The sequence below is a fragment of the Kogia breviceps genome, chromosome 3 (genome assembly GCF_026419965.1).
Source record: "Kogia breviceps isolate mKogBre1 chromosome 3, mKogBre1 haplotype 1, whole genome shotgun sequence".
NCBI lineage: Eukaryota > Metazoa > Chordata > Mammalia > Artiodactyla > Physeteridae > Kogia > Kogia breviceps.
Genome location: NC_081312.1, coordinates 137,646,257 through 137,668,362, shown reverse-complemented (window position 1 = coordinate 137,668,362; position 22,106 = coordinate 137,646,257). Strand labels below are relative to the sequence as shown.

At 48.2% G+C, this 22,106-nt stretch overlaps 1 protein-coding gene across 15 annotated transcripts in view; it reads right to left on the bottom strand.

Annotated features, from left to right (window-relative positions):
• Positions 1 to 22,106, bottom strand: part of DAPK2 (death associated protein kinase 2) — a 129,053-nt gene that overhangs the window by 36,532 nt on the left and 70,415 nt on the right. For 9 of the 15 annotated variants that reach the window (XR_010839786.1, XR_010839787.1, XR_010839789.1 and 6 more), the window contains one exon: positions 16,002 to 16,140. The exons of 4 other annotated variants lie outside the window; for them this stretch is intronic. Coding sequence is in view for 5 of the 11 variants with exons in the window: in XM_067029714.1 (XP_066885815.1) it covers positions 16,002 to 16,140 (139 nt within the window). In the remaining 6 variants the exon portion in view is untranslated. Of the gene's footprint in view, positions 1 to 5,315; positions 5,395 to 13,081; positions 13,170 to 16,001; positions 16,141 to 22,106 lie in introns of those variants that run through there. 2 more of the 15 variants (XR_010839791.1, XR_010839792.1) reach the window with 2 other exon arrangements.

Genomic DNA, 22,106 nt, shown 5'->3' with positions numbered 1-22,106 from the left:
AGAACTTCCGTGCAAAGCCACGTTTTCTCACCTGAGTCCCATCTGTCCCCTGCCCCACCCCAAGAACCCATCACACAGCAGGTGACTGCTCCCCTGCATGGGACACTCTCCCTGCACTGTCCCTACCCCCAACCTGGCTAATTCACATTCACATTTCAGCAAAAATAGTACCTCCTCCAGAAAGCCTCCCCTGATGCCCACACCCGCCACTTCCCCAGTTCCCATCAAACCCTACACCTCCCCTATTTCAGTGCTTTTCCCACTGCCTCGAGCTTGTCAGTTTACTGACCTGTCTGCCCCACTGGGCTAAGAGCTTCCCGAGGGTTTAACTCCTATCAACTACCCGAAGGTTAGCATAGAGTCTGACATCCACCAGGTGCTCAGTAAATGTTCCCCGAGTGAAGACAGGTGCCATTTAGTAAATCCCTATAATGTGCAGGTCCAGTGCTCACCAGGCATATGACATACTTTATACCTCATTGACCCTTTCACTACCTTATACAGTAGGTGTTTATTATTCCTCTTTCTTAGGAAAAGAAGCCAAAACTGAAAAAATACTGAATCATGGACAGGGAGTTTAACCTCTTTCTGTCCGACTCCAAAGCCTGTGCTCCTAACCACTAGACTAAATGGTCCCCCTTCTCTGCTTCTCAAGGGTCTTGGGAATCTATCCCAGGAATAAGTGGGAATGCAGCTTGGGCCTAGCAGCCTGGGGCAAATTCACACCCTGGCTCAGGCACAGCTGTTTTCCTGCCCCAACACCTGTTTCCCATCCCAGGATGCCTTTCTTCCTGTGATGCTTTCACCCTGGTGAGCAGCCCCAAGCCCCGCCCTTGGCCTGGCCCTCATGCTGTGTCCAGAGACTCAGAAAGGAGCATCAGGACCTCCTGGGCTGAACCTCCTCATTTCAGTGAAAAAACAGGTCCTGTCAAAGAGAGTCCCAAGATAGGTCTGCATAAAGCGATGGGGGTCTAGGGGTTTCAGGCTGGGAGGTGGCCCCAGTACAGCAGGAATGCTCTGCTAGGTGGTGGAGACCTGGGTCCTTGTCCTCACCTCACTTACTACTCGTAAGTTGGATCATTTGGACCAGATGCACCTTCAGCTCAGACCAGCCCTTTTTTTTTTTTTTTTTTTTTTTTTTTTTTTTTTGTGGTATGCGGGCCTCTCACTGTTGTGGCCTCTCCCGTTGCGGAGCACAGGCTCCGGACGCGCAGGCCTAGCGGCCATAGCTCACGGGCTTAGTTGCTCCGCGGCATGTGGGATCTTCCCGGACCAGGGCACGAACCCGTGTCTCCTGCATCGGCAGGCGGATTCTCAACCACTGCGCCACCAGGGAAGCCCTCAGACCAGCCCTGACTGGGAGTACACAGAGGTCACAGGCTCCCCGCCACCAATGCTTCCTACTTCCTGCCCAGGCTACCAAGGAGATTCTAGGCTGGCCAGGGGATCTGGACCCCACATCTGCAGCTTCTCCGACTTTCCGAAAGGCTTCCTTCTTGCTATCCCAACCTCCAATAATAATCTGATGAGGCAAGGAAGCAAGGCAAGGACTGACATTTACTGTACATCTACCAAGGCAGGCATTGAGCTAGTGCTCTACGTCATCCTTGCAGCCACTCTAAGTGGTAGGTACTATTATCAACCCCATTCCACAGAGGAGGAAACAGAGGCTTAGAATGATAAAGCATGCACCCAAGGTCCAACAGCTCATGATGGCAGAGTCAGGATGAGCTTCCCGGGAGTCCAGCTCCTGCTCTCTCCACCACAGCACCCTATTTGGTTAAATATCTTCAGTGGTCCTACTGACCACCAGAGAAAGTCCAGATGCCCTGCCTGATATTTGAGGCATCTGAGGCTCTGCACTTTCCAGCCTCACTGCCCAACACTTGCCGGCACCTGTCCTATACCCCCTCAGGATGAGCAGTACCAGGCCCAGGACGACATCTCTATTCCATCCTTTACTCTGGCTCTTCCTCTTGCCTAGAATGCCCTTCCTACTCTTCCTCACACTTTCAGAGCCTATCCCCTATCCCTGCCCCCTTTTATTCCCTTGCTTTTCAATGAAGCAGGCCTTGACCTTGTGCTCTAACCCCCTCTGCACCGAACATGCTTATGAGTGAGTGGCCCTAGTTGCAGGCTGTCTCTTGTATCGTGATGCAGCTTTCGTGGGTGGTAGCCTCCTTGGGAAAATTTCAATCCGTTTTAAGGTTCCTGGCATCCCCTATAGAGTCTTGCATCCTGCATGTTTCATAACAATTTGCTGATGTGAACTGAAGGAATTGGGGGCTAGTGGCTCTTCCCTTTCTGCGCCATGGAGGCCCTCGACCACTGGGGGCGCCCGAGAGCACGCCTCCCCACAGCGCTGGTATAGGGCTGGATCAGGAGGGAAAAGGGACTCAGGGAGGGTCTGAAGGGTGGTCTGAGGGCAGCAAAGAGGCAGCTGCCCCAAGGGTTTGGTCTAAGCTTCTTCGCTTCCCCACTCCCCAAACAGGGTAGGGTGGTGGAAAAGAGCCCAGGCCTGAGTATTGGGAAATTCCAATTTCAACTCCACCACCCAAGGCTGTGTGAGCTTAAGCAGGCTACGTCCTCTCTCTGGGCCTCTGTCTCCCAACTCCAAAATAGACCTTGGATGGTAGCCAAAGCCTCTTCAAGCTCTAGGCCCTGTAGCTCCCAGGTGGCACATCCTCCAAGCTGGCTGGGCCAATTCCCACTCCTCTGGGCCACAAGGCAGGACAGCAAAGCCTCAGGTCTCCTGGTTCCAGGGCAGGAAGGAAGAGCAGACTGCCAAGCCAGACTGCCCTTGGGAGAGTGCAAGCCCATCCACACTCCCTCACTCCTGTCATTCTCCTCCAGCTTTATTTACTGCAACCAAATACTTCACCCACACACCTGACGTCACCTCCAAAGCACAGCTGGAGGAAGGGAGCACATTTCCATAGATGCTGCCACTGCCGAGCCCAGGGCCTATGGCGTAGTCACCAGGAGGTGAAATTTTCCCCACCTGTTAAAATAAAGCCACCAGCTCAGCCCATCAGGCAGACAGCTGTGGGCCAATGTGCCCTTTAGCAGCCCAGTGGATCTGGCCTGAGGCATTTACTATGGTGCCATCTGGAAGCTGATCCTCCACGGGGGACCCTTGTCAGGTGATCCCTACTGTCCTGGTACAGCATGTCTAAGAGTCCCTGCAGGATGAAGGCAGCCTCAGGGGATCTATGAAGTAAGGTGCCAAAGACCAGAGCTTAGAGTCAGGCCTGGGTTCAAATTCCACCTCTACCTCTCACAGTGAAACCTGGGCAAAGTCGTTGGACCTCCTGGAGCCTTGGTTTCCCCATCTGCAAAATGGGAACACCTACCAAGGCATACAGTGTTCTGAGAATTCAGGGAGATGGTCCATGTAAGGAGCGGTGCCCAAGGAGATTTCAGAGCAGGGTGGCTATGTGTGCTCTCTCCTTTCAGGGATGCAGCAGTGACAACAGTCATCCCTGGGAACTTTACTGAATCCCTGCTGAATCTGAAGAACATGCCCTTTGCAGACCTGCCTCCTCCCCCACTCATCTTCTGCTTCCCTCCCCCCATCCCGTTTCACCCCCAGACTCACAATGTTGGGGCTGCAAGGGACCTCGGAGACCGTTTAGTCCCTTCATGCTGCAGAGCTGCCCAGAGAGCTCAAGAAACTGCCAAGGATACCAAGCAAAGAGCAGAGCCCAAGTCTGCTGACCCTTGGCCCAGTGCCCTCTCCAGGTGCCTGCATGGCCTGCCCATCACCAGGTGAGGCTGCTCAGCTCAGCAGAGCTGGAGCCCAGCCAGGTCTGTGCTATGGGGACAAGGAAGCTGTCTAGGAACCTTCCCTGGAAATGTCAAGCACAGTCCCAGGTTATTCAGCAAATGGTGGGCAACCTGAGAAAGCAGGGCCGCAAGCTGCCAGGCCTCTGTGGGCAGGTTTCCATGGAGCTGCAGTAAATTCTCGCCCCCCCACACCGCCCCCCGCCAGCACACTGTAGATGAGACCACAGGCAGCCCTTCCCCACCAGGCTCCAGTGTGGCCCGGGCCCAACGTCCACCTTCATCGACATTCAAGGCCCTCCCACCTCTGGACAGCACACCCTCTGCTGCATGCCAGCGGACCTTCATCCCCCCCACCCCAACCTGCAGTTCACTCTGCTGGAATGCCTTCCTGACAAGCTTCCTCCCCTCTCACCACCCAGCTCCAGCACTTCCCCACTGGAACATCTTCTGTGACCCCCTCCCCGCCAATACACGCAGCTAGTTGTTTCTACCCAAGGGCCTGCAAGGTACACGGACATACCTCTGGCAGAGAACCAACTGCACTACAACTACTCCCTGACATGTCCTCTCACTAACCTGAGGCTCCACAGGGGAGGACAAGGGCTTTGCCTCTCTTTTCCATCCCTCACACCCAAGAGGGGCTGCAATGTAGTAGGTGCTCAGGAATGGTTTACCAGCTAAAGGAATGAAAGAATCGGCGCAGTCATATGGGCGTCTCTTGCACAACCTGCTTTTAGGGAGTCAACATAGACAATGACTAAGAGCCTTAGAACCTGGGTTCGAATCCCAGTTTTGCCATTTACCAGCAGTCTGACACCAGGCAAGTCACTTAACCTCTCTCAGCCTCAGGCTTCTCACTTGTGAATTAGGCGTAACAATAAAACCTACCTCAAGAGGGTTACTAAGAGGATCAAACAAGGCATAGAATGTGGCCTGTAGCCGTTGTCATCATCTCTGCTTATTTTCCTGATCTTGGCGCTTCTTTCCAGAGGTCTTTATCATCTGCCTATTGAACTCTTACCCATCTTTCCAGGCCCATTCAAAATGCTATCTTCTCCAGGAAGCATCATCTGAATACCCAGCCCAGCCCTCCTTCTTTCTCCCAGCTCCACACTCATGCAGCAATCTTGACCTGCAGCACCAAGCACTGCCAAGACCTTTATGTGTTAGTCTTGCCTCCCCGACTAGACTGCACACTTGTTCTTCCTGTGTTTCCAAAGGCACCCAATCTGAAGTTTCATGCATAACAAAACCTACAGCACTTAGTTTACAAAGTGTTTACACACCTCTTACTTGATTCTCACTCTCTGAGGCAGGTACTGTCATCACCCCATTTTACAGATGAAGAAGTCGAGGCTCAGAGAGGTTAAACGCTTGCTCAAGATGCCTTAAACGCTTGCCCAAGATGCCTGTGTGCTCTCTCCTCTCCCATGTTGCCTCGCTTCCTCTAGCTGATGTAAGGGTGCCCACTTAGATCACCCCTGCCGGCTGGCAAAGTTGGCATTTCCATCTCGGCTCTGGTAACTCACCAGCTTGCTGGTCCAGCTCCATGTTTTTCTTTCTTTCTTTCTTTCTTTTTAACTGATGTGTTCCTCTTATTATTATTATTATTTTTTTTAATTTAATTTAATTTTTTTTTTTTGCGGGCCTCTCACTGTTGTGGCCTCTCCCATTGCGGAGCACAGGCTCCGGACACCCAGGCTCAGCGGCCATGGCTCACGGGCCCAGCCGCTCAGCGGCATGTGGGATCTTCCCGGACCGGGGCACGAACCCGTGTCCCCTGCATCGGCAGGCGGATTCTCAACCACTGCGCCACCAGGGAAGCCCTGTTCCTCTTATTATTATTATTTTTTTTGACTGCATCAGGTCTTAGTTGTGGCACATGGGATCTTTGTTGCAGTGTGCAAGCTCCAGAATGCTTGGGCTCTTCGTTGCTGCGTGGGTTTCTCTCTAGTTTCAGCGCTCTGTAGTTGTGGTGCGCCAGCTCCAGAGCACGTGGGCTCTGTAGTTTGCGGCATGAAGGCTCTCTAGTTGAGGCGCGCAGGCTTAGTTGCCCCGCGGCATGTGGGATCTTAGTTCCCCGACCAGGGATCGAACCCTTGTAACCTGCATTGGAAGGTGGATTCTTAACCACTGGACCACCAGGGAAGTCCCTCCAGCTCCATGTTTTTCCTAGAAAACGCATATCTTAGGTAAGGGCCCCGACATTCACTCGTGGCCTGCTCCTCTATGGGAGGCTGCTGCATGGTTCTAGAAGCCCTGCCGGGTAAAGTCAGAGAAAACCACTACCTACTGTCTCTGTGCTCTTATTGGGTAGAGGGAGGGAAATAAAAATTCACTTTCAAGGCCATTCTAGGACCACTGGATTTCAGCCTTGGACCAATCAGCAATGCTGGCTCTCTGGTCTGTGCCACATGACAACCAGCATTTGCCTTGGGCTCTCCCCACACATCACCTTATTATTCCTCACAGCCACCAAGCTGTGGATGGCCAGAGCCTCCATTTAACCAGTGAGGAACCTGGGCCTGAATCCAGGCATTCTGAGCCCCAAGCTGTGCTTTGGGGCCCATCTGAGCTAAATACATTGGAATCCCCTGGGGACTGTGTTAAAAATACCAAAGCAATTAAATCAACCCACCAGGAGTGAGGCTCCAGAATTGGTTTTCTAAAGCAACCTCTGCAAGAAAGTCAAAATCATACAGTGCCCAGTGTTTGGAGAACCAGCACTAAAGAGGGCCCCCTCATTGGACAGACTTGGGTTTTTAAAATAAATAAATAAACTTATTTATTTGTTTGTTTGTTTGTTTATTTATTTTTGGCTGAGTTGGGTCTTTGTTGCTATGCGTGGGCTTTCTCTAGTTGCAGTGAGTGGGGGCTACTCTTCATTGCGGTGCGCGGGCTTCTCATTGCAGTAGCTTCTCTTGTTGTGGAGCACGGGCTCTAGGCGCACGGGCTTCAGTAGTTGTGGCACATGGGCTCAGTAGTTGTGGCACGTGGGCTCAGTAGTTGTGGCACATGGGCTTAGCTGCTCAGCAGCATGTGGGATCTTCCCGGACCAGGGCTCAAACCTGTGTCCCCTGCATCGGCAGGTGGATTCTTAACCACTGTGCCACCAGGGAAGTCCCCAGACTTGGTTGAACCCTACTTCTGCCCCAGGCTAGCTGTGTGACCTTGGCAAGTCATTCACCTCTCTGATCCTTGGCCCCTCATCTGCAAAACGGGAATGTTAATATGGTAAGGGGTTCTGAGGGGGCACAAGAAAACCTAGGAGCCCTTGAGCAACCTCCCCTTTCTATAAAATGACCACGACCATGGAACCTCCCTCATAGGGTCGTCATGTGGATAAAAGGAGTAAACACATGCAGAGCACTCAGAGAAGAGCCTGCACATTTACTACAGCCTCAATAAATGTTGGCTGCCATTATTATTGTTATACCACTGCTGTCACCACCACAGCTGGCCTGCAGGTAGCACTGTCCTTTTTACAAAATGCTTTCACCAACAGAGTCTCAGAGAGCTGAGGGTGGGCTAAAGCTGGTGCCTACCAGCTCATGAGAGCCTGCTGTTAAATTTGCAACAATGTTGTAAGCCAGTTGTTAAACTGAGCTATGTAAGAATATTATTTTAATATTTAAAATTAAAATATAGAAACATATTTAATTAAATTATATTTACAATACTTAAAACTTATTACTTCCAGGACTTCCTTGGTGGCACAGTGGATAAGACTCCACGCTCCCAATGCAGGGGGCCGGGGTTCGATTCCTGGTCAGGGAACTAGATCCTGCATGCATGCCACAACTAAGATGACCGCCTGCCGCAACTAAGACCCCATGCAACCAAATAAATAAATAAATTTTAAAAAACTTATTACTTCCTAATTTCTATTAGGAAGTATAAATTTCTATTTCTATTATATTTTATTATTTTCTATGTTCTTGAGGTTATTTAATGCCTTTTATCTCTGAATGGGGGAAATACTTCATCATGGTATGTTACTGCACCCCTCTTCCTAGCTCTAGTCAGTGTCATCAAGTTGGTGCCTTGAAATTGGCCACAGTGGGTGTATTTACACCACAGAAATCCACAGACACTACAAATCAGGACTTGATTTCTTGATTCTAGACTTAGGAAGTGCTGCAGAAAATCACTTAATAACAGAGATTAAACTTATAAGGGTGTCATGTCTATAGCCATTATTTTGTGCTAGCAGAGAAAACTGAAGAAATATTTTTCAATATTCAGAAACCATTATCCAATTCAGCAAAGAAGTCACTCATGTCGTTGGCAAACAGGTAAAGTTCCAACACACGTCTTCATTGCTTCATTTTCACCTTACTTGCTAACATAAACAAAAATATCTACGAACAATCCTGTTGGAACTACACTCATTTGTCTATTGCATCCATAGGTTAGCTATTGATACAAGAGGTCAGCAAAAACCAAGGAAAGTGTTCTACAAGAATCAATTTATTTTTGTGAAATTTACAAAATAAAAGTATTATATATTTTATTACTTTTAACTTACATTATAAACTTCTATATCAGTAGACTTTATAATAATTTAGTGTGTGTGTACATATATTTGTTTATTGGAGATCCAGCTACTACCAAAACACCACTGCACAGAATCTGAGTAGACTAAGTTACTGTCTGTGCTTCCCAGATGAGGAAACTGAGGATCAGAGAAGTTAATTAACTTATTCAAGGCCACATGACTAAGAAGTCAGCTAGGTTTTCACCCAGGGTTTTTCATGCCAAGATACCTTTCCACCACCCTTTACCACTTCCAGAATCAGGTTCTTTCACTCCTACTGAGATCAGCTGCATGGGGAGGGCTAATGGTAGAGATGTGAATGGAACCTAAAAAGTACTGCTTGAACACATGATACTTCAGTGGAGGCCAGGCCTGGGCAGGGGCCCAGAGTGGAGGGCCATGGGCAGCTGGAAGTAGCAGAGACTCTGAGCACCTAATGGTGATGGCAAAGGTAATAAGGACCAAAGAGGAGGAGGGCACTGCTCTTTTGTCTTTGTTTCCTCATCTGTAAAATAGGGATCATGATATTTACTCCAAGCCATATCAACCTCACAGTGTCCTGCCACGTTGGGAGTCTGCCCAGCCTGGTGGAAGGAAAGCACCACCTTATTCATTACCCCTTTGGGTGCTTCCATGCCCACCTCCCTTTCTGAATCCCTTTGGAGGAAAGAGAGGAATAGGGAGAAATGTGGCCCCATAGGGAGGCTAGTTAAAATTCACAGCCAGCACTTGCAAGGAGTCTTAGAGTTTACAGGGACCTTTCAGAAACACTGATCTCTCCCTGGCCCCTCACTCCACTCCTGGGTGAGGAAGTGAGGGGCAATATTATCTCCACTTTCAAGGCCAGGAAAGGTCAGAGCCATGAGCTCCCCAACCTTACCTAGCAGAGGTGAGACTTGAATGCAGGCTTGACCCACAATCTTCTCCTCTTTCCACTTCCCAGGTGGCCTCCTGCTGTATCTCATAAAAAGCAGCTTGTTGGTTTAATGCTCCCCATTTACACAATTACCGCTATATTTCAACTCTTTCAATTATGGCTCTCCATAGTTTAATTTTTGCCGCATTTTGTTCCTTCCCTCAACCATTTAGGAGCTCTGTGTCCTCATTTCACTTCTCCTCGGGTCACCCTAGGGTGGCCCTGCAGTAGTTGATGAAGCAGCCAGGATGCATCCCTAGGGCTCTGGGCTCCCACGCTGATGCATGGAGCTGAGATGAAGAGCCCACAGGGCACATACTGAGGCTGGGGCATAAGCTAAGCTTTGGGTATGAGGAACAGAAAACAGGGTCCACCCGCAGAACATGCCAAGAGGGTAAGGAAATCAGAAAGACTTGTATAAAAGCCTCAACAGCAAAGTAAATCACTACAGAGCCCATGTGGCCTGCTTGGGTTAGAATGTAGAGTGAAAAAAGCAGGAAAGAAAATTGTAGAAGTAGTATAGTTATAACACCTTAACACACACACACACACACACACACACACACACACACACACACCCTGTTCATAAAAAGCTGGAGAAAATATAACAAATGTTAATAATGATTATTTTGGAGTAGAGAGTCTGCGCATAACTTCTTTGTATGTTTCTGTATTTTGTTACTTTTTATAATAGCATAAATGATCATTGACTTCATTTTTTAAGAAAAGTTTATGGGGTACCTTCAGTTCATCTCTTTCCCACAGTCTTATCATTACCTCCAACTGGCTTACTCTCTCCCATCCATTCCCTCTCCACTGCCAGGAGAATTTTCTTTCTAAATAAGAAATAGAATAATGTTTCTCTACCAATTAAAGGTCTTCCACAAATTATTGTTAGTTTTCTTAAGTGTGATAATGGTACTGTGGGTTGGTAGGAGACTGAACTTAATCTTGAGAGATGCTTACTGAAGTGTTTAGAGTGAAGTGTCACAATAGCTACAATTTTCTTTCCAATTATACCATAATTTTAGTAAATTACATACATTTTAATATTTATTTTAAAATTTTTATTAGATATTATTTTTAATTTAAAAAATCACACATATGCACGTGTGTGTGTATATATAAAATGCTTTTTATATAAATGTAATTTTTTTTTTCTTTTTTAAAGAGAGAAAGAGGTAAAGCAAATGTGGTCAAATGTTGAATGCAGGAGGAGGGCATAATGGTGTTCATTGTATTGTTCCTCTAATTTCTTCAGACATTTTGAAATGTTTTCATAATAAAAAATGTTGAGGGGTAAAAGTCTTCTATGGCTGTGACTGCCTATACAAACTTCTGCCCTAAACTTTTACAATCCCACCCGAACCTATCTTGACAGTCAAAACTGCCAAGCCTCACCTCTATTTCATGCTCCAAGGTTTTAGTATGGAAATCATCTCATTCTTGTAAGATCTACTTTCAAATGCATGCACATTTTATAGCAATTAATAGAATACAAGTTAATTTTTTAACTATGAGGAATAACCTATTAGAAAGAAAAAATAAGGTAACCAGATGAGAAATTAACTGGGCAAAGGATAAATTTATGGCACAGTATAAACCTTCGGATTAACTATGTGTAAAACGCATGATGCAAGCAAGTAAGAAATCCATACTGTTAGAATCTGGTGAAATAAAAGCTGGTGATACTCAGCTGTGCTTAGTGTCTCCTCACTGGCTAAGTTCAAGTACCAGCCCTATCATTTAGTGCCTGTGTGGTCTTGGACAAGTAACTTAACCTCTCTGAATCTCAATTGTTTTATGTGTAAAAAAGTGACAATACCTTGTACCTCAGTGGGTGGCTGTGAGGATCAAATGAGAGAAGAGATGTATAAGTATGCTGTATTCTAGAAAGTACAATGTACATTTAAAGTATTATTAGTTTCATTCTTATGAAAGCTTGATGAGCAGACCCCATCGCATCATGAACATACAAACAACACAAAGGATGATCAGGACACAGAGGAATTTGGGTTTTTGGAGTGTCTTGCTCAGGAATTCACTCTTCTTAACACTGTTTACATAAATCAGAAAGTCCCCTCAGAGTTCCGGGTTCCTGGCTTGCATACAATTTCATTCAATTCTCACGGTGTGTTCCTTTTGCTTAAAATACCAGTCAGACCTGAGGGTCACCTTCCATTTCTGAACTCTCAAGTTGGATTTGGGGAAGGTAGGGGAGACACACCCATGCTCAGAGGGGAAACTCCCAAATCCAAAACAAACAGAAAACCACACAAAAACACCCTATATAAGGCCTTTATTTGTGTGGGATCACGAACTAGGGTGAGGTCCCTGGGTGGTGCTGAGCCCCATTTCCTGGTATCCATCCTCCAGATGGCACATTGAATGATACCCAGGATGAGGGGCAGTCAGTCGCAGTGTCACGTCCATTTATGTAAACACAGGGCAACATCATCTACCTGCACCCCCTTTACCTACCCACACCAGCGGGCCTGTCTGTGGTGAATTTACACCACACACTGGGATGGTATTCATTCTGCTGAGGCAGAGAGGTTACCCCTTGGAAGTGAGTGTTTCTTAGTGAGAGTCATGGGTAGATTTTATTTCAGATGGCCTCGGCACCAGTCTCACTGCGGCCATCTCCCCATAGATGGTGGACCCTTGGAAGGCAGGTACCATATCTTATTGATGCTTGTCACTCTACCCCTTGGTGTACAATAGTCCCTCAATAAATGTCACATCACTGAATTGAAATCTGCCTGCCACCTCTTTTGCATTTTCCAGATGATATCTATGCATGCATTAGTAAGACAAATGCACGCATGGATATCATCTGGAAAATGGCATTCCTTCCATTCATTCCTTCATTCACTCATTCATTCAACAATGAGTAACTCATGTGTCAGGCACTGCGCTAGAAACAAGAGCAGAAAGAGATGCCTGGTGATAAATGCTGTCAGTGGAAGTCTATACAAGGGGCAAGATAAGCGAGGAAGCAGGTTGGTTCTCAGTTATGCTTTGGCAGGCATTGGAAAGTCTTGCTTACCAGAGGAAATAGCATTTCTGCTGGGCCTGGAGGATGAGCAGGAAGTCCATAGGCAGAGAAAAGGAAGACTAGCAGCTTCCTGGATTTAAACAGCATGAACAGAGTAGAGGGGCCAGGACATGTATCTGTCATCCTGGTGCTTGGGGCTAGTGTTTTCGAGTGGAGAAAGGTAGATGAGGCCAGAATCAGGGCTCAGGCAGTTTAAGGAAGACCTGAATGCCATGCTGAGAAGGGGTTCTTTTATCCTATGGGTGACAAGGATCTGCCACAGATTTCTGGGCAACAGCATGCAGTGACCTGTTTTAACCAAGGCTGCCTATTGTACATTAATTTTTCCATTCATCTGCTCTCTGCCACAAGGTTGGGAGTGTGTCATAAGCAGGGATGGAGCCTTACCATTCCAGCACAATGGCTGACACAGGAGGAGAGGTCATTCCTATTCCAAAGGCAGGCCAGAGAGCTGATCCTCCTCCATAACCTGCTCCTTCCAGCTGGAAGGTGAGCGTGGAGAACAGGTCATGAGCAGGGGCGTGGAGATAACAATGGTGGCTGTGTTCATGGGGCAGCCAAGTGAGCCTGACTCACTTGGCAAGGCGTAACAGAGTACAAGAGGAGGGGAAAGCAGAGGTCCCTCGTGGAGAAGGAAAATCAGGAAGAGAAATGTATTCATATAAAATGAATTTTATATGGTGGGAAACAACACGGAACCAAGAAGTCCCCTCTAAGCTACCAGCTGGACCTTCTGCATGATCCCTCCAGCTGGCAGGAAGTTCCAGCCAAGGGGAACACATACCCACAATCTGGCTCCAGGAAGTGTCTAGTCAATCATGAGGTAATCCCACCGAGTTCCAGCTACTCATCACTTCTGAAGTTGCCCAGCTGGGCCTGGGCCAAGGGACCCACAGGTAGCGGAGTCAGCAGGCTTCTTGTCCATACCCCTCTAAGGATACAAGGCAGGGTAGGGGTCAGCAGTATCCTCAACCTACCCGCATCCAGGGGAAACCCAGACTGTCTCCAGGTTGTGGAAAACGTCCAGATTGAGCCCAGGAGCCAGACAAGATCGCCCACCGGTAGCCCCACCTAGCAACCAATCTCAGCTCTCTGCTGGGCAATTTAGAATTGCACTAGCAGGCTTCGTTTTCCTAGTCTATCGGGGCCCAAAACACTGTAACAGGAGGTGTGTTTTCTTTTCTTCTATTCTGGGAAGGGAAATAACAATACCAGCTACTATTACAGAGGACCTATCTGGTATCCAGAACTTAATGCTGCTTTTCTCTCATGTTTACAACTCCGATAGGTAAGCATTATCATTTGTGTTAAAGCTGAAAAACTGAGGTTCAGTTGTTTCCTGGTACACGGTAGAGTGAGGGTGAAACCCTGACCGGGCTATAACTCCCCCCACCTCAGCAAGCTGCCATAGAAGCCAACCGTACAGCATGAACATGCTCTAGTCATCAGGACCTGTGGACTCTACACGCCTGCCTCTACCAGGCCCATGAGAGAAAAGATAAAGGAGGCCATTCTGAGGCCAGCCACCTGGAGCCAGCAAAGACATAGAAAATAAGTAAACTACCCATAGCATTATCAGGAAGGAGACACACGTGTGATCCAGGTAGCCCGTTTCCTGCTTGGTGTATTAATACCCTGAGGTCCAAAGCCCTGCCCAGGCCACACACTCCTCAGTGACCCTGACTTTTACCCCGTCACACCTGAGCGAGAGTCTGCAAGATGTCTTCTATTGGAGGAATTCAAAATACTGCAACAATCTGGCCTAAGGAGGGGAGACTCACAGCAGGTCGCCCCACGGGGCACAGTAAGAGCTGGGGTGGGATCCTTGTACGGGACGTGAGCCCACACCGTGATGCAGCCTCTGAGACCACAAGACACCATACCCTCTCTGGGCCAGCCTTGCCAGCCAGAGCTTGGGTATCATCCTGGACTCTGCCCTCCCCCTCATGTCCCACATCTAATTAGGCACCTAATCAATCCTCAGAGCAACCTCTACAAAAGGTCTTGACTCCAGCCCCTCCTCAAATTAGTTTGGCACTTGCCACATCCCACCCAGATTACTGTCCCCATTCTATCCGTGATTCCCAGCTGGAGGGCTCTTTCTGAAACACACAATCTGCTCGCCTCACCTCCCAGCTCATCTGGCCCATATCTCTCAGTGTAAAGTTCAGCTGCCTTGGCTTAGCTCCCATGGCCTGTGTCTGCCTCCTGCTCTCCTCCTGGCTTCTCTATTCAGCACATTCACCCTTTGCCTGTACTATCCTGAATGCATTGTGCTATTTCAGGACCATGTACCTGCTGGCCTCACTTCCTTAGAAGGCCCTTCCTCTCTGATAACTCTGGCAGTCCTTCAAAACTCAATTCAAATACCGCCTCTTCCAGGAAGCCCCTCTTGGATACTCCAGTCTGACTTAGATGGCTTCTCATTTAGACTCCCAGCCCCCCAGTACTTCCCTCTATCACAGCAGTTAAGAGTTGTTGATCTCTCTTTTATGATTTGTGCACAAGTTCCTGGAAAAGAGGAACTAAGCTCAAACAAGTCCTCAGTTGATTTTGTACCTGTAGCAACACCCAGGCACCCAGCACAATGCTTGAAACACAACAGGAATTTCTGGATAGAAAAATCAGTGGGTCGGACTTCCCTGGTGGCGCAGTAGTTAGGAATCCTCCTGCCAATGCAGGGGACACGGGTTCGATCCCTGTTCTGGGAAGATCCCACATGCTGCAGAGCAACTAAGCCCATGCATCACAACTACCGAGCCCGCATGCCACAACTACTGAAGCCTGTGCGCCTAGAGCTCGTGCTCCACAACAAGAAAAGCCACCGCAATGAGAAGTCCGCGCACCACAACGAAGAGTAGCCCCCGCTCGCCACAACTAGAGAAAGCCCACAAGCAGCAACAAAGACCCAATGCAGCCAAACAAAGAAAAAACAAAATCAGTGGGTCTCCTCCCCAATAAATGGGTCCCTCTGATTACAGGTTGGGGGATCTTTATGCTTCAGGTGACTGTAAAGGCTCATCAGCCTATGCAACTGAGCTCAGCTACTATGGGAACTGATCCTTCTACTCTGACCACACTCTAACTTTGTGAAGTCCTGTGTGGTCACAGTGAACTTTCTCAACCCTGAATACCAGTTACCACAAATGATCAATGGCCCCTGGAATCAGTTTTATGGCCACAGCAAGGGGCGGAGTGGGGGAGTGCAGCCAGTGGTCACTGGGCTCTAAGATTTATAACCTCCGGTCAAAGGATGCTGGACGCTGTGCTGGGTCAAGAGAGCCAGACAACCTCAGCAGTATTCATCTGAATGCGTCTAGCTCTGCCCGCTCAGGAGTTAGCTCTTGGTTACTGAAAAGTTCAGTCTTGTGAAATGGGTTTGGTTTCAAGTTTCCTGTCATTGGCTTACTTATTTAAAAACTACACCCTATGTATTCCCTTGAAAGAGATAAGGTGCCAGTGGTCTGATTCAGAAGCTTCTTGCCATCAGCCCCTATGTGAAGAAAACCTTTTCTGAGAAATGAAACTCAGGAGGGGGACACCCCCCGTGGCATCATTTCTTTCCCAGGAGCTCAGAGTTTCCAACCATAAGATGAGGGAGGAAGGCCTAGTGGGCGCTGACCCCTCCTGGCAATGACATTGGGAGAGACTGGGCCCATTCGTCCTAACCTGATTCTTTTCCCTTTCCCCCCCACCCCACTGACCTTGAGATCAAAGTGAGCAATTTTCTTGGCATGAAGGTAGTTCACCCCTTCCAGGATCTGCTTAATGAAGCTGGTGGCCTCCTCCTCACTCAGGGACTCCTTCTGGGCCAGGAAGTCGAAGAGCTCTCCTCCGGACACTCTGCAAGACACCGGTAAGGAGGGCCCAGGCCCAGTCAGCCCTGTGTTTCCTGAGCCCAAGCCCATGGGTGCAACCCCTGACCCTGTCTCCAGGCACCATGCTTAGCAGAATCCCCTCACTCATCTCTGGGGCTCTATCCAATCAGCACAGGGACTGACTTTCCTCCTATTTCTACTTGCTGTGTTCCTCCCTTTGGATCACAAGGGCAGGAACCACCCTTAGGGTGTCACCAGAAGGGTCTCTGCTCACACTCTAGGCCCAGGTCCCTTGTTATCCTAGGTGCTGCCCCTCCCCACCATATGACTCAAGTGACAGAGGACAGAAACAAGTGCTGTGGGATGACAAAGAGGAACATATGCTGGGACAGAAACTGGAGACTTAGGTTCCAGTCCAGCCCTGCTACTGGCTTTGGACAACTCACTCCCCTGCCCCCTCCAGGCAGGCCTCAGTTTCCTCAACTGCGAAATGAGCAGACTGATCAAGATGGTTCCCAAAGCCCCTTTCTTTCATCTTATAAAAGATGACCTCTTCAAAGACATGTCCCTAACTTAAACATCAAGACCCATTAATTATATTCATCTCTAAAAACTCGAAAATGCTGCTTTTGTCCTCACATTCTACGCTCCTGCACCCTATGGTTGATGGGGCAGGACTAGAGAGACCCATGGAGCAAAAAGAGTAGTTTACAGTTTTATCTGAACTGGGGATTTATGGTTGCCAGATAAAATGGGAGATTTTTATTTGCTAAATCTGGCAGTCCTATGGGGCTTGTTTGGCCTCTGACAGATGCTGGAGTGTCCAGCCGACATGTGCTTCTCTGGAGTTGCAACATAGTCAAGGGTCACCCCAGGAAAAGATCTCAGGAAGGGATCTGGGCCAGAGAGTCCAGGAACTCAGGATCACTTGGAAAACTTGTTTAAAATGCAGATTTCCGGGTCCCACCACAGACCCTACCAAATTAGATTCTCTAGCAGCAAGGCCTCAGAACCTGTATTTTTATAATAACAGCAACATAGTAATGGTAATTAATATTCACTGAATACTTACTCTGTGCATAATGTATACTTTTTGTACATTATCTCATTTAATCATCACAATACCCTATGAGCTAAAGTACAATACTATTAGTTTCCTATTTCACAGTTGAAGAGACAGAGGCTCAGAGAGGTTAAGTCACTTGCTCAAGGTCAAACAGCCTGTAAGTGGTAGAATCAGGATTCAAACCCAGGCAGAATGACTCTCAACCACTATATCGCAGAGTGTCCTCAAATGATTTTCATATGGCCAGAGTGGCTTCTGTCCCAGTTTTGGGACTCACTCACTCCCTGCCACCTAGTCCATCCTAAATAAAGAGCCTCAAAATCTTTCTTCCTTTCTTTAAAAGTGTCCAGAAGCATACATGGACCCACTCATCAATCTTAGCATCATGAAAAACAGAACAACTGAACACAATGTCATACAATAGGAAGTACACAGCAACACCTACAAAGTACTGCAACTTAAATAACTGAACCTAAATCTGCTTAAGCCTCTTGTTCAGTGCTTTTTTTTTTTTGCGGTATGCGGGCCTCTCACTGTTGTGGCCTCTCCCGTTGAGGAGCACAGGCTCCGGACACGCAGGCTCAGCGGCCATGGCTCTCGGGCCCAGCCGCTCCACGGCATGTGGGATCTTCCCAGACCGGGGCACAAACCCGTGTCCCCTGCATCGGCAGGTGGACTCTCAACCACTGCGCCACCAGGGAAGCCCTTGTTCAGTGCTTTTGACAGAACTCTGCAGTGAGGGAAATATTCTCTCTATATGCTGTCCAATATAGCAGCCACTAGTCACATATGGCTAGTGAGGATTTGAAATACGGCAAATGCAACTGAGGAACTGACTTTTAAATTTAAATTCATTTTAATTCGAAAACTGAAGTGGTGTAAAATATTTTCCTTTAAATACAACTTTATTTTTTTGGCAGGATTGAACTCTAACCATTGCATTGCAAATGAATTGAAATGTGCTGTAAGTGTAAGATACACACTGGGTTTTGAAGACATAGGATGAGAAAAAGAATGTAAACTATCTCATTAATGAGTTTTACAGTGATTACATGTTCAAATGATAATATTTTGTATATATTGAGTTAAATAAAAAATATTATTAAAACTAATTTACCTAGTTCTTTTTACTTCTTATTCAATATGGCTACTGGAAAATCTGGCATTTCCATTGTATATATGGTTTGCACTATATATATATATATATATATATTTTTTTTTTTTTTTTTTTCAGTACGCGGGCCTCTCACTGCTGTGGCCTCTCCCATTGCAGAGCACACGCTCCGGACGCGCAGGCTCAGCGGCCATGGCTCACGGGCCCAGCCGCTCCGCGGCATGTGGAATCCTCCCGGACGGGGGCATGAACCCGTGTCCCCTGCATCGGCAGGCGGACTCTCAACCACTGCACCACCAGGGAAGCCCGCTGCACTATATTTCTACTGAACATCACCAACAGGAAGGGCATCTTGTTTAGGTCTAACTATAGGTTTCAGGAAACACAGAACATAGAGGAACAAGTTAAACAACACCATGAGGAAGGGAGAAGCCGAAACCAGACTGTGAGACAATCAACAGGACAAATAACCTAATTCTCACAACAAATCAATGGCATCAAAAAAGGGAGGGAGGGCTTCCCTGGTGGCACAGTGATTAAGAATCCACCTGCCAATGCAGGGGTCATGGGTTCGATCCCTGGTCCGGGAAGATCCCACATGCTGCGGAGCAACTAAGCCCGTGCACCACAACTACTGAGCCTGCATTCTAGAGCCTGCGAGCCACAACTACTGAAATCCACAAGCCTAGAGCCCGTGCTATGCAACAAGAGAAGCCACCGCCATAAGAAGCCTGTGCGCTGCAACGAAGAGTAGCCCCCGCTTACCACAACTACAGAAAGCCTGTGCGCAGCAACAGACACAACGCAGCCAAAAATAAATAAATAAATAAATAAATAAATAATTTTAAAAGGGAGGGAAGGAGAAGTGCCATAGAATAAGAGACATGGGAAACAAAAGAACCAAACATGGCATGTGGACTTCCCTCATTTGGATGCTAATTCAAATAAAACAACCGTAAAAAGGTATCTTTGGGGGGTTTTCCTGGTGGCGCAGTGGTTGAGAGTCTGCCTGCCGATGCAGCGGACGCGGGTTCATGCCCCGGTCCGGGAAGATCCCACATGCCACGGAGCGGCTAGGCCCGTGAGCCACGGCCGCTGAGCCTGCGCGTCCGGAGCCTATGCTCTGCAACGGGAGAGGCCACAACAGTGAGAGGCCCGCATACTGCAAAAAAAAAAAAAAAGGTATCTTTGAGTCCATCAGGAATATCACTATGGACTGGAGTGTAGACAGCCTCAGTGGTCTGGGGCCTGGCTGGCTGGATAATTCTGTCAGGTGTGATAAATCCATGGTGGCTGCATTTTAAAAAGTGCAGTCAATGAGAGATGCATACTAAAGTGTTTGTATGTAAAATGACATGATGTCTGAGGTTTGCTTCAAAGCACTGCAGCAAACAAACAGTTGGAGTCGGGGGAAGTAGGATTTGATGTAAAACAAGACTGGCAAAATGGTGATAATGTGAAGCTGGGGGATGTGCCTGTGAGGGTTCTTACATCCTTCTCTCTACTTCCGTATATGTTTGAAATCCTCCATAATAAGAGGCTAACAGTAAACTTCTAGGGAAGCAAACTCCTCGCTCTCCCTCAGTGACCCCTGCACAGAAACCATCATCACTTGGAAGTTCTTCCCTAATAGATGAGGAAACCAAGCCCACAGGAGGGGAAGTGGCCATGCAAGGTCTCCTAGCAAGAGAGTGCAAGGTCAAGACCATGTCCAAGTCCCAGACCCCAGTCCAATACCATGTACCATATCATTGCTGGGGATGGTAGTGCTGGAAGAGGGCTTGGTTTTGAGTTTATTTAGAGTTCGCCACCTGTGTGATGTACTTCCCCAAGCATTCTCTCACTTGAGACTCACATCCGCCCTGAGGGGTAGATGGAACTTCTGTCCTGGTTTCCCAAACAAGGAAACTGGGGCCCCAAGAGAGCAGTGACTTGCCCAAGGTGACACAGCTAGTAAGTAGCAGAACCAGGGTTTAGGTCAAGATCTTCTCAATCCCGGTGCACCACGTGTTCCTCTCACCACACTCTACCCATATTATAAGGCTCGAGTTGTTGATGCAAAAAAGAAAACCCAAAGCCACCCCAAGCCCTAGGCTGTCATCTGCCATCCCTGTCCAGCTGCATCCTTGCCCTCACACACTGGGCTGCCACTGTCTGGCTGGCTCTCTCCCCAGCTAGATTACCTTTGCTTCCACAGCACTTTGTGCAAGACATTAAAGAGAAGGTGGGCAAATTAAAAAAAACAAAGAAGTAAGACATTTAAAATATCAACATGGCACAGAATATTCTGTATCATACAGAAGTGAAGTCTTGGCATTTTCAAGAGACCTGTCGGGAGCCTTCTGCAAATTTTCAAATCCACAGTGTCCCTCAGGAACACAAGCCCAGTCCGTGCCTTTATACTTCCAGTCTTGTTGGGTGGTGCAAGGCTGTGACCTCGGGCATATCCTGCCCTTCCTACCTTAAACAGAACACTGAGTAAATGTAAAAGAACTTCATGATAATGTGGATGTGTTCTGTCACCCAAGGCCCAGGCAGGGTGAGGACTTTGGGGGACAGTAATCAGCTGTTCTGTTTGAAGGTGTGATCTGGGCAGGAGATGGAGTGAGACATGATCTCTTTTGGATGAAGAGGGGAACAGCCATGGTGACCCTTAGAATCGTCCCCAGAGACTTGGAAAGGTGGGAGGCTGATAAGCCTGCCGGGTATCTGTCCCAGCCCTGGACACCCAGGCCAGGGACACTCACATCAATCCTCAGGCATCTGTTCTCAAGGCCATCAAGGAGCCTGGGTTTTGTTTCTACCCCCAAACCTAGATTCTCCCAAAGGCTTCTCACCCCAAGATCTCTGCCATGGAGTCATCCCCACTCCACCCAAGCTCCTCTCCTCTCAACCCCTAAACAATTTGACTTAAAGAGGAAAAGCAAAACCTAACAGCCAGCCTCTGCTCTCCTCCAGTGTCCCCAGGACCAGTCGCCTTCCTGCTAATCCGACCCTTGCCTCTTTCCTCCCTGCAGTTTGATCTGGCTGCTAGAAACGCTTTTCAGAACTCTTTCAAAAGCAACCAACCATTTTGAGCGAGTGCTCATATGACCTGTGTAGGCAGTGATTTGGGAAGGATGCTGCCAGAGCTGTTGGGGCCCAGAAAGCTGGACTCGATTCAAGGCCTGGGAAGCATTGCCACCACCTTGGAGCGCTCTGTCAGGCCCTGCTCTGGTATGCTCCCGCCGCTGTATTGCTTTCCACAGCTTGGAGTCAGGGAGGCCCCAGAGAGGTCAGGGGCCTGGGATGGAAGGGCTGCCCAACCCTCCCAGGGCAGACCTACATTTTTCAGAGCCAGCTCCACATGTGGCACGAGTTAATCCATTGAGGGTTTGAAAATATTCTTTACACCCTACAGAAGTCAATTTTACATGGACAACTCATTCCTTCCCAACCCTGCCATCACCAGTCCTGATGGCTGCTGCATAGGCGATCATGGACAGGGTAATAACAGCTGAAGGGGACTTAAATCAGGGTTGGGAATGTCCTCTGAGCACTGGCCACTTCGGCTGAAGCCCTGCACTAAACAGTGCTGAGGTAGATCCATCCACAAATCCTGCAAATATCAACTGAGCAGGTGGGCTCTGATACCCGTGTTTAAGTACCAGGCAAACCCACTAGTCTAGTAGGGCACAGTGAGCACCAGGAGGCCAAAGGCTCCTAAGCAGCCCAACAGAGGTCACCAAGTCCAAACATAAAAGCCCATGAAAAGCCCTTCTCTCCTGGAAGGTCCTCCTCTCAGACCCTGGTCACACAAGATTGAGGCACT